Source organism: Protopterus annectens, chromosome 6.part1 (genome assembly GCF_019279795.1).
Source record: "Protopterus annectens isolate FY-2018-M chromosome 6.part1, PAN1.0, whole genome shotgun sequence".
Classification (NCBI taxonomy): Eukaryota; Metazoa; Chordata; order Ceratodontiformes; family Protopteridae; genus Protopterus; species Protopterus annectens.
In genome coordinates, this window is record NC_056738.1 from 61,807,443 (window position 1) to 61,820,397 (window position 12,955).

Genomic DNA, 12,955 nt, shown 5'->3' on the forward strand with positions numbered 1-12,955 from the left:
TTTGTGATGATCAGGTCAAGTATATTATCTCCCCTTGTGGGAGAGGTGACTAGTTGTTCCATCGCATTTGAGTTGATGAATTCCAGGAACCTTTCGGCTAGGGTGTTAGGGCTTGAATAATGCACCCAGTCTATGTTTGGGTAGTTGAAGTTTCCCAGTATGATAGTATTTGGTGAGACATTCATATCCTCCAGTGGCTTCAGGAAGGCTGAGTGGAGTTCCTGAGATTGAAAGGGTGGTCTGTAGCATGCTACAAGTTGTATAGCAGTTTTGCCTATGTTAAGTTGCACATGGATGGTCTCCGATGCTTCATGCGTTGCCACTAACCTGGAGGTGTGGGTGTCTTTAATGAATATGGACACACCCCCTCCCTTTGTGGTTCGGCCCAAGTTTTGGGGCCAAAATGCATGATATGAGGTATAACCTGGTAGGGCTGGGGTACTCTCAGGAGCCTTGAACCAGGTTTCAGTTACTGCACAGACATCGATGCTCTCCATACTGAGGAGTGCTTCGAGAGCCTGCATCTTGAGATTTAGACTTATGGCGTTGAGCAGCATTACCCTTAGTTTTTTTCCTTTTTTGTTTTCTAAGGTGGTGGGTTTGTCTTTTGAGCCTTGCCTAAAAAAGGCACTATGGAGATGGCAAGAGCCTTAGCCAATATCCGGAAGCCCAGTGGTGACAGGTGCAAGCCATCCCTTGCGAAGCAGCGTGGCTTGTCCAGCATGTCATCCCAAGCAGACAGACACTGGATCCACCTAGAATGACACCAGTAATTGAGCCAATTATTAAAGCTGATCATCTTGTCTTTGTATTGTGGCATCATTCTTGGTGAGGGCAAGATGCTGCTCAGGGTCAGGGTCATACCGGTCTGGGCTACATAATCAGAGAGCTCCTCTATGTCTCTTTTCATGTAGTCCAAGGAGGTGCATCTCAGGTCATTCACACCGGCATGGACAATGACGGAGTCATATTTGTACTTGCTTTGGAGTGAACTGAGTGCTTGTGTTATGTGGCGGATCCTAGCACCCGATAGGCAGCTCACCGTTACCCTCTCCTTGTTCAGCCTGGTAAGCAGAACGTCAGTGTGTCTGACTATAGAGTTACCTATTACTAGTGTATCAGGCATGGCGTTTCGCCTTAAGGGCTGTGATTGTTTGGCACACTGACTTAGTGAACTATGTGTTGCATGTGCTGTGTTTTGAGGTGGTGGTTTCTTGGATGTCTGCTTAGGGAGCCTCTGTTGTTTTGGTAAATTTTTTATTAGAGCCTCCGAGTATGTCTTTGTGTTTTTATGTGTTTGGTTTGCAGTTGTGGTTGGTTTATGTGAGACTGGGTTTGTTGTGTGTGTGGTTACCTTCTCCTCATGTCTGGTCTTGCTAGTCCTGAGTTGAGAGAGTTCAGCCTCCAGTTTGGCTATATAGTTGCATCTCTCACATGTGTTTGTGTTTGTTGGGAGGAGCCAGGAGCGGCCGTAAGTCAACTGGTGCCCTAGGCAAAAGGGCTCCACGGCGCCCCCCACCACACCACTTGCTGCCCCCATCCTGGTCTACCTACAGCAAATAAATACTGGAAAAGCGCCCCTGCTAGAGCGGCGCCCTAGTTGGCGTATGCCTAAGGCCGGCTATGGGAGGAGGAGAGGGTTGTCTGTGTACATGAGGCTCCCCACTCCCACTGGTGAGCAAAGAAACTTCCTTCTATCCAAGTAAGGCAATGGACAGCACAGGAACTACACCACAGTCCAGAATACAGCAAAGCCTGTATACTGGTCTAAACTAGTCGAGAAAAGGCGGGAAAACCAGGATTTTTTGGGGGGGGGGGTTTGTTTGTTTTTTGAGTTAGAAAGTACACAGAAATGCAGGAAACAGTAATAAATCAATTCCACAGGCTAGCGCACTTTAGTGAGCAGCCTCAACAGTTAAATTTAACAAACAAACTTTCGACCAACTGTAACTTAAGTGCAGATAATGTACAGTGCAAAAAACAGGTAAAAAAGCAGTTTAAACTTGTTCAAAATAAGAAAAAGAAGGTTGTTTAGGTAAAACAGCAAAAAAAAAAATACTTAGATCAGGAAAGTAGTCGCTTTTCTCAGTTCTCTGCTGCTAGCACCACTCTGCAGGACCATGAGGAGCTGTTTCTGAGTAGTATATCCCTCATCATTACTGACTCTATACCAATATTTTGGCTCTTGTCCCAGCAGGTTCCACTACATGGCTCAGGAAGCACTCCAGTGAGTAGGGGATGTTCTCCCCAGAAGAGGACCCTGGCCTTATGGAACTATGCAAGACAACAAAGTTAAAGTAAAGAAAAAAGTTCTCATTTTAACAATCATTCTCTCTCTATTTTTGCATTCGACTGATAGTACGTATTTCATAAATGTTTATTATACCTGGGCATAAAAATGCATGCACATATGCTGTTTTTATATATATATATATATATATATATATATATATATATATATGTGTGTGTGTGTGTGTATATATATATAGATATAGATATATATATATATATATATATATATAGATATATATATATATATATATGTGTGTGTATATATGTATGTATATATATATATATATATATATATCTATATATATATATATATATATATATATATGTATATGTATGTGTGTATATATATATATATATATATATATATATATCTATATATATATAGGTTCATACTAGGCTATCTGCCCTAGGGCATTTATAAGCCTAGCCAGAATGTGTTTGGCTTTTCCTCATTTTAAATTTATTTTGCTATGCCCTTTTTTGAGGTTAGTATAATGTGCCTCTGTCTAACAGTGGCACAGAAGTGATACCCGGGGTAAACCTACGATCTCCCATCCACTCATCAAGATTCCTCTTGAAGAGAGTCAATGAGGGACTCTGCCTAACCTGGACTGGGATTTTATTCCAGAGTGAAGGGAGCCTCTGGGTTATGAATCTGTCCTTCCAGCATGTCCTATTTATTTCATTGCTGAGGTTCAAGTCTGTCGAGCGCGTAGCTCGATGGGATTTGGATTTTCTGAGGTGCAGCATGTCCAGTAATTCCGGGTTGGACATGGCTTTATATGTCAGGCACAGATCGCCTCTGAACAGGCGGTATGCCACTGAGTAGAGCTGGAGTTTCTTTAACCGGGCAGCATATGGCATCTGTTTGAGCCCTTTGATCCTCTTGGTGAGGTACTTTTGGGTCTTTCCAGTTGGTGCAGGTGCCTGGTAAGGTTTGTACTCAATAATGGGCCTGATGAGGGATGAGTAAAGAGGCACGATGACTTCCCCTGATCTAGATGTGAATCCCTTCATGATTAGGTGGGCTATATAAAATGTTTTTCTAACCACTTTGGCCACGTGGTTGTCAAATGAGAGATTGCTATCAACTTGGGTCCCCAGGTCCCTAATTACTTCTTCTGTACTTAATGGATTACCACCTATGTGGTAATTTGTGCACTGTTTTTGCCAAAGGGGATGACTATACACTTTTTGGCATTTAGCTTGAGGCCATGGCTCTGGCACCACTTGTCTGTTTCTATGAGGCCCTTTTAGAGGTTGCTTGTGTCGGCTGGAGAGTCGATTATGGCACCCAGTTTGCAGTCATCTGTGAACTTGGTCAGCCACAGTCCTTCCGTGTTGGCCTGTACCTTCGAGAAATATATACCGAACAAGAGAGGTCCCAGGACTGAGCCTTGTGGGACACCACTTGTAACTGGTTTGGAGTCTGACATGGCTCTAGCAATTCTAACCATGTGGGTTCTGTCCTTGAGCCAGTTTGCAATCCATCTAGTGACATAGGGGTTTATATTTAAGCTGGTGAGCTTATCTATAATGCCTGAGTGGGGTATTGTATCGAAGGCTTTTGTGAGGTCCAGGTATGCTGTGTGGCCCACCTTCCCCTCGTCAATGGCCTTGGTGACTGTTTCAAAGAAATCAACCAGGTTTAAGAGGCAGGATCTGCCCTTAACAAAGCCGAACTGGGTAGGATCCAGTGTTTGTAGGTCCCCAATTTCTTTATTTATGCGGTCCATGATGATCCTTTCCATAGCTTTGCAGACCAAGCTAGTCAGGCTTATGGGGCGATAGTTTCCAGGATCCGTTGAGGCACCACCTGTATGGAGAGGGACCACTGTTGCTGTACGCCACTCTTTGGGCACATATCCTGTAGTAAGGCTGAGATTGAATGGTAGTTTTATGTTTGGGTTTAGCTCTTCTTGTAGTTCATGTAGGACGCAGCCCGGGACACCATCTGGTCCCATTGATGCTGTGTTTTTGCTTTGGAGAGGCGGCTCTTACCTGAGCATCTGAGATGTCAGGGGCAGCACTCTGCTGGGATAGATATTTGCCCTTTTGGTGGGAGGGGAGAAGTTTGCGCTGAACCTGTCAGCTAGGATGTTGGCAATGTCTGTGGGTTCGGTGTATTTTTTGTCATTTTGGACTAATTCTGAGCATATCTGGGAATTACCACCCAGGTTCCTAACATAACTAAAGAAAGCCTTGTGATTATCCTTAGTGTCCTGTGCAATTTTTCTCTTGAAGCTGGCCTTAGACAATTTTATGTGTGCCCGTAGTTTCTTGCTAATACTGATCAGTGATGCCTTCCCTTTTTGGGATTTTGCTCTATCATTTAGTAGCTTCCTCCTTCTATTGTATAGTTTGTTTATGGCTGGGGTCCACCAGACAGGACGTCTGCCTTTGGAGGATTGGGTCTTGGTTGTATTTGGGATCGCATGATCCATGCATTCCTGAAGGTGTTCATAGAATGCGTTTATAAAGGATTCTGCGGTCTGGGTTTTCCACAGGCCCGGGGGCTTTGAAGGATTCCACCTCAGTTTTGAGGAGTGTGAAATTTGCTTTAGAGAAGTTTTTCACTGTGGTTTTGTGGGCAGGGTGTGGGGTCGGGATGTGAATATCCAGTGAGATTAGTTTATGGTCTGATCTTACCAGTGAGAGATACACTTCTGGTCTGGAGCATAGAGTCCCCATGTTGGTGATGATCAGGTTCAGTATGTTTTCCCCTCTTGTGGGAGTGGTAACAAGTTGTTCCATAGCATTTGAGTTTATAAATTCTAGGAACCTTTGGGCTAGAGTGTTGGAGCTAGAGTAATGCTCCCAGTCTATGTTTGGGTAGTTGAAGTCGCCCAATATAATGGTGTTTGGAGAGACCTTCATATTTTCCAGTGTTCTCAGGAAGGCCGAGTGGGGTTCCTGGGTTTGGGAGGGTGGTCTGTAGCAGGCTATAAACTGGAAGGCAGTTTTACCCACTGTTAGTTGCACATGGATAGTCTCTGATTCTTCATGCTTTGCCACCAACCTGGAGGTGTGGGTATCTTTGATGAATATCGATACTCCCCCTCCTTTTGTGGTTCGGTCCAAGTTTTGGGGCCGAAAAGCATGGTATGAGGTATAACCTGGTAGTGCTGGAGTGCTCTCGGGAGCCCTGAACCAGGTTTCTATTACTGCACAGATATCGATGTTCTCCATGATAAGGAGAGTTTCGAGTGCGTGCATCTTGAGGTTTAGACTTATGGCGTTGAGTAGCATTACTCTTAGTTTCTTATCCCTTGTGATACCTATGGAGGTGGGTTTGTCTTTTGAGCCTTGCCTAAAAAGGCACTATGGGGTAGCAAGAGCCTTTGCCAATATCCGAAAGCCCAGGGTGACAGATGCAAGCCGTCCCTAGCGAAGCATCATGGCTTGTCGACCATATCATCCCAAGCTGACAGGCATTGGATCCCCTTTGAATGACACCAGTACTTAAGCCAATTGTTGAAATTGATCATCTTGTCATCATATTGTGGCATCATTCTTGGTGAGGGTAAGATGCTACTCAAGGTCAGGGTCATACCGGCCTGGGCTACATGCTCAGAGAGCTCCTTTATGTCTCTTTTCATGTAGTCCAAGGAGGTGCGTCTCAGGTCATTCACACCAGCATGGACAATGACTGAGTCATATTTGTACTTGCCTTGGAGTGACCTGAGTGCTTGTGTTATGTGGCGGATCCTAGCGCCCGACAGGCTGCTCACCGTGACCCTCTCCTTGTTCAGCCTGGTGAGCAGGACGTCAGTGTGCCTGATGATAGACTCACCTATTACAAGTGTATCAGGTGTGTTGTTTAGTCTTAAGGGCTGTGACTGTTTGGCACACTGGCTTTGTGAGATATGTGTTGCATGTGTTTTGTTTTGGGGTCGCGGCTGCTTGGGTGCCTGCTTTGGAGGTCTCTGCTGCTTCGGCAGATCTTTATTTAGAGCCTGCGAGTATGTTTTTGTGTGATCATGTGTTTGGTTTGCTGTCATGGTAGGTCTATGTGAGACTGGAATTGTAGTGAGTGTGGTTTCCTTCTCCTCCTGACTGGTTATGCCAGTACAGAGTTGAGAGAGCTTAGCCTCCAGTTTGGCTATATGGTTGCATCTCTCACATGTGTTGGAATTTGTTGGGAGGAGGAGAGGGTTGTCTGTGTACATGAGGCAGTTGTAACATTGCCTCAAGATTCCCATATTCACCAGCTGGACCGGAGAGGAGATTGACAACTGACCTTTGGACATGCTAGAATAATATTGGGAATTCCTTAATAATTGAAAACCAGGGCCACTGGGGAATGAGGGTGTAGTGCTTTTAATTTTTAGTGCTGACCTATATAATTGCTTTAGTGAGCAAGTGCCAGGTAACTTAAGTGCAATGTGTTACAGGTAACTTAAATGCAAAAACGACAAACAGTCACTTTCTTTCAAGTGAAACAAGGAAATAAGTACAGTAAGCAATGCAGATATCACTAGTGATCCACAGAAGCTGAGAAGCAGATTAGGTGGAATTAGCATTCCAGGAAATAACAAGCAAACAAACAACAAGCATATACACAAAGCTAGATTCAGCAGGCCTGGATCTAGTCTATGCTACAACAAACAAGGTGTACCAATTTCAGTAAGATACAGTTCAAATATTCAGGCACTATAAACCTTTAACCAGAAATTCCCAGCTCAGAAGGGCAGAGTCCAGCCTCTTCTCCCACAAGAGTGCAGACCACAAACCTTCTTAATGTAAAATAACTGGCCTGAAGCCCAAGTGCTTAAACCAGAACTAATACACTTTAAGAATAACAGACACTGGGCTCTCAATCAGCAGTTCCCAACTTAGAAGGATGAAAGCTACCTGTCCTGCCACCACAGTGCATGCCACAAACCTTCCTAATGTAAAACAACTGGTCTGAAGCCCAAGTGCTTAATCCAAAAGACTTAGAATGATAGCTACACTTTAATCAAGTTACTACCAAGCAGTAATAAATACAATTGAATACTTTAGAGAATGCCTGGATTAGTGCTCAAGTTACACAAACAAAGCTAGATCCAGCAGGCCCGAATCCAGTCTATGCCACAGCAAACAAGGCGCACCAACTTCAGTAAGAAGCATTTCAGATATGCATGCACTATAATAATCATACTAATGGAATATATATATATAAATCTCCATGGATATATTTATTCCGTAACCATTATCAAGAACATATGCCAGTTTTTCCGTTAGCAGCCTTACAACCATCACAGGAAAAGTTCCTTGCTAATATACTAAGTCTGTATAGTTTATTCATTATAAGCTTATTCCCTTAGCTCTCTGATGATCTTGACTTCTTTCCTTCACTAAAATGTTTCATTCCGTTACTATGATTATTGTATTTTTTGCCCATATCATGTTTGTTTGTCAGACATGACTATTTGCAGTTTCACACACGTCTGATTTATAAGGTTATGTTTTGCATAATTGTCCTGAAGTAGGCATTTTTATTTATCACCTCCATCCTTTCTTGACAGTGAGTAGTGGCTTGAAGAACTGAAGAGAACCTGCACTATCTGAGCATGTAAGAAAAGACATTAGTATATTGTGTTAGTGTATACCAATACAGTCCTTGTTTGGTATGTTCAGGAAAGTTAAGACCATTGTTTTTGCATATTTGGAAAATTGAGGTAGGCATGAAGCTGCCTCTAATGTTATGAGTTACTTGTTAAATATAGTAAATCTTGACGATCTGCTCTTCTGATGAGTATACTTAACCCACACCACTTCTCCTTTGTGCCATTATGCTGTACCTCACTAACTTTCCCAGTACCATGTACCCATATCATGCTTAATTATTTACCGGACATGAGTATTTATAGTTGCACGCAAATGCTGTTATAGCTTATTTTTTGATCAAATTGCATTAGGAAGATTGTAGTTGGTATATTTTATATTGTCTTCTTAAAGTGGTTAAGCACTGATTACAGTTATGAATTGCTTACATGCTTCATCCTGTAGTCCAGGGTTTGTTTCCCTTAGCCATCTTTTGTATACTGTGTGACTGAGCAAGTTCAGTATTTAACTAGACAGTGCTACTGGGTCACCCCTGAAAAAATGCTTGTGGGATTTCCCAGTTAATGAATGAATAAAAATGAAAAAAGTGATTGGGACAGCCCTCATATAGGTTTAGGCTTGAATTACAACAGATTTGCATGCAGTATGGTTTGTAGCAAGTCACTTAACCTCCCAGTGCTTCTTTTTTTCCCAGGAGATTAAAACTGTGATTGCACTGGACTCGCCCGATCATTACTGTAGGCTTGAGCTATTTCTACTTTGCATACATTCTGGTTCAGTGCTAGTCACTTAGCCTTTCAGTGTCTTTTTGTCGTCTCTGTTTTACCTTGCTAAACATTGTCTTAGAAGTTAATTATTTTGATTTATTTGATATATTTTATTTACTTTTTACTACTGATCAGTTGGTGTTTTTTTTTACCCAGTTCAGTACAGGAAAATAATTTATTAATGTCAGATTCACGTATATTTTATTACCTGGAAAATCCATACTAAAATTGTGTGTCTTCTTTTTTACAGTGGACTGGGATACATTGCAGGGTCAAAAGTGAAAGAGGCAACAAAAGATTGGCACTGGGCTCTCAGGGTATGTCAGCTTAAGAATATTTACCTTTACAGCACTTGTAAATTAAGCATTTATTTTTAAATGCCCTGTTACTTGTCAAAAAATCAACTTTTGTTCATTTCTGACTATAGGCTAGTACAGTCTGAATAATTGATATTAGAGGGAAATGTTAAGGAGCCTTCTTTAACATCATGTCTTATAATAGCTTTTATTTGCATGATTTCTACTCACGGAAGGAGCTTACAAGAACTATAGTGTAGATCTGTGTCATCCTCCATATTTTCCTTCTTCTTGGCTCCAGATAGTCTACTCCTTTTCCACCTAAGAGCCACAGTGGAATATTTTAACACTGTCCCCATATAGCTTTGCTGAGTTTTGGTAAGCAGACACTTGGTGCTTCATGTGGAAGAAACAGAACATTAAGAATAGCAGCCTGTCTGTAATATAGAGGATTATGATTGTGTTGACAATCATAACCTGCTTACTATGTACTTAGAGTCACGAGTGCTATGAAATTCACCTTAATAGTGAAACTAGAGAGGTGAATCTTGGCATGCTTGTCTAGAATGCATAATATGGCTATATGGTTGCATCTCTCACATGTGTTGGAATTTGTTGGGAGGAGGAGAGGGTTGTCTGTGTACATGAGACAGTTGTAACATTGCCTCAAGATTCCCAGATTCACCAGCCGGAAGTTACCTGGCACTTGCTCACTAAAGCAAATTATATAAGTTAGCACTAAAAAATTAAAAGCACTACACCCCCACAAACTCCCCTTGAGTACTATGGTATTTCAATTTTTTGCTCCTTGTTTTTTACACTATGTAATAATATTCTTTATGATCGCATTTAGATTGTATAGAAATTTTTAACTTCTACTCTTGTTTGGATAACAATATTCCTTGTCTAAGTCCTACCAGTCTGTAATCTGTTGTCTCTATATGTGGAGCTTTTCTCCCCGGGCCTCTACTGAAAATGGAAATATATCCAGCTAGACTAGCCCGGTTAACAAATGTAAAATAAATAAATAAAATAAATATAAGGTTATGATCAGAGACCAAGTCATAATTCTTTGCAAAGCATGGAGCTTAACTACTTCATGTTCTACTAGTTACAGAGGAAAAAAATGCAAAGTGATTGGCCAGCTTTCTAGATCCAGGCCTGCTGAATCTAGCTTTGTTTGTATGCTTGTTTGCTTGTTATTTCCCTGAAACGCTAATTCCACCTAAAACGCGGCTTTTCAGCGCTTCTGTGGATCCCTAGTGACATCTGCATTGCTTACTGTACTTATTTCCTTGTTTCACTTGAAAGAAAATTACTGTTGGTCATTTTTGCATTTAAGTTACCTGTAACACATTGCATTTAAGTTACCTGGCACTTGCTCACTAAAGCAAATTATATAAGTTAGCACTAAAAAATTAAAAGCACTACACCCCCACAAACTCCCCTTGAGTACCTTGTTTCCCATTGGCCCTTTTTGTTTTCAATTATAAAGGAATTCCCAATACTATTCTAGCATGTCCAAAGTTCAGTTGTTAATCTCCTCTCCGGTCCGGCTGGTGAATCTGGGAATCTTGAGGCAATGTTACAACTGTCTCATGTACACAGACAACCCTCTCCTCCTCCCAACAAATTCCAACACATGTGAGAGATGCAACCATATAGCCAAACTGGAGGCTAAGCTCTCTCAACTCAGTACTGGCGAAACCTGTCAGGAGGAGAAGGAAACCACACTCACTACAATTCCAGTCTCACATAGACCTACCACGACAGCAAACCAAACACATAAACACACAGAAACATACTCGGATGCTCTAAATAAAAATCTGCCTAAGCAGCAGAGACCTCCAAAGCAGACACCCAAGCAACCGCTACCCCAAAACAAAACACGTGCAACACATAGCTCACAAAGCCAGTGTGCCGAACAGTCACAGCCCTTAAGGCTAAAAAACACACCTGATATATTTGTAATAGGTGACTCTATCGTCAGGCACACTGACGTCCCGCTCACCAGGCTGAACAAGGAGAAGGTCACGGTGAGCTGCCTGTCTGGCGCTAGGATCCGCCACATAACACAAGCACTCAGGTCACTCCAAGGCAAGTACAAATATGACTCAGTCATTGTCCATGCTGGTGTGAATGACCTGAGACGTACCTCCCTGGACTACATGAAAAGAGACATAGAGGAGCTCTCTGAGCATGTGGCCCAGGCCGGTATGACTCTGAACTTGAGTAGCATCTTACCCTCACCAAGAATGATGCCACAATATGAAGACAAGATGATCAATTTCAACAATTGGCTTAAGTATTGGTGTCATTCAAAGGGGATCCAATGCCTGTCAGCCTGGGTTGACATGCTCGACAGGCCACGATGCTTCGCTAGGGACGGCTTGCACCTGTCACCCCTGGGCTTTCGGATATTGGCAAAGGCTCTTGCTATCCCCATAGTGCCTTTTTTTAGGCAAGGCTCAAAAGACAAACCCACCTCCATAGGTATCACAAGGGATAAGAAACTAAGAGTAATGCTACTCAACGCCAGAAGTCTAAACCTCAAGATGCATGCACTCGAAACTCTCCTTAACATGGAGAACATCGATATTTGTGCAGTAACAGAGACCTGGTTCAAGGCTCCTGAGAGCACCCCAGCTCTACCAGGTTATACCTCATTCCATGCTTTTCATCCCCAAAACTTGGACCGAACCAGAAAAGAAGGAGGAGTATCAATATTCGTCAGATACCCACACCTCCAGGTTGGTGGCACAGCACGAAGCATCAGCGACTATCCATGTGCAACTAACAGTGGGTAAAACTGCCTTCCAGTTTATAGCCTGCTACAGACCACCCTCCCAAATCCAGGAACCCCACTCGGCCTTCCTGAGAACACTGGAAAATATGAAGGTCTCTCCAAACACCATTATATTGGGTGACTTCAACTACCCAACCATAGACTGGGAGCATTACTCTAGCTCCAACACCCTAGCCCAAAGGTTCCTAGAATTTATAAACTCAAATGCTATGGAACAACTTGTTACCACTCCCACAAGAGGGGAAAACATACTGGACCTGATCATCACCAACATGGGGACTCTATGCTCCAGACCAGAAGTGTATCCCTCACTGGTAAGATCAGACCATAAACTAATCTCACTGGATATTCACATCCCGACCCCACCCCATGCCCAGAAAACCATAGTGAAAAACTTCTCTAAAGCAAATTAATTTCACACTCCTCAAAACCGAGGTGGAATCCTTCAAAGCCCCCGGGCCTGTGGATAATACGGCCCAGACCACAAAATCCTTTATAAATGCATTCTATGAACACCTTCAAGAATGCATGGATCATGCAATCCCAAATAAAACCAAGACCCAGTCCTCCAAAGGCAGACGTCCTGTCTGGTGGACCCCAGCCATAAACAAACTATACAATAGAAGGAGGAAGCTACTACATGATAGAGCAAAATCCCAAAAAGGGAAGGCATCTCTGATCAGTGTTAGCAAAAAAACTATGGGCACTCATAAAATCGTCTAAGGCCAGCTTCGAGAGAAAAATTGCACAGGACACTAAGGATAATCACAAGACTTTCTTTAGTTATGTTACAAACCTGGGTGGGAATTCCCAGATATGCTCAGAATTAGTCCAGAATGACAAAAAATATACCGAACCCACAGACATTGCCAACATCCTAGCTGACAGGTTCAGCGCAAACTTCCCCCCCCCCCCCCACCAAAAAGGCAAATATCTATCCCAGCAGAGTGCTGCCCCCCCTGGCATCTCAGATGCTCAGGTAAGAGCCGCCTTCTCCAAAGCAAAAAGCACAGTATCAATGGGACCAAACAGTGTCCCGGGCTGCTTCCTACATGAACTCCAAGAAGAGCTAAACCCAAACATAAAACTACTGTTCAATCTCAGCCTTACCACAGGATATGTACCCAAAGAGTGGCATACAGCAACAGTGGTCCCTCTCCACAAAGGTGGTGCCTCAACGGATCCTGGAAACTATCGCCCCATAAGCCTGACTAACCTGGTCTGCAAAGCTATGGAAAGGATCA

The 12,955-nt window shown here is 42.9% G+C and overlaps 1 protein-coding gene across 3 annotated transcripts in view; it reads left to right on the plus strand.

Annotated features, from left to right (window-relative positions):
- The window catches only part of SPNS1 (sphingolipid transporter 1 (putative)), a 1,475,635-nt gene that overhangs the window by 854,727 nt on the left and 607,953 nt on the right, over positions 1-12,955 (plus strand). For all 3 annotated transcript variants that reach the window (XM_044075481.1, XM_044075480.1, XM_044075482.1), the window contains one exon: positions 8,860-8,926. In XM_044075481.1, coding sequence (XP_043931416.1) covers positions 8,860-8,926 — 67 coding nt within the window. The remainder of the gene's footprint in view (positions 1-8,859; positions 8,927-12,955) is intronic.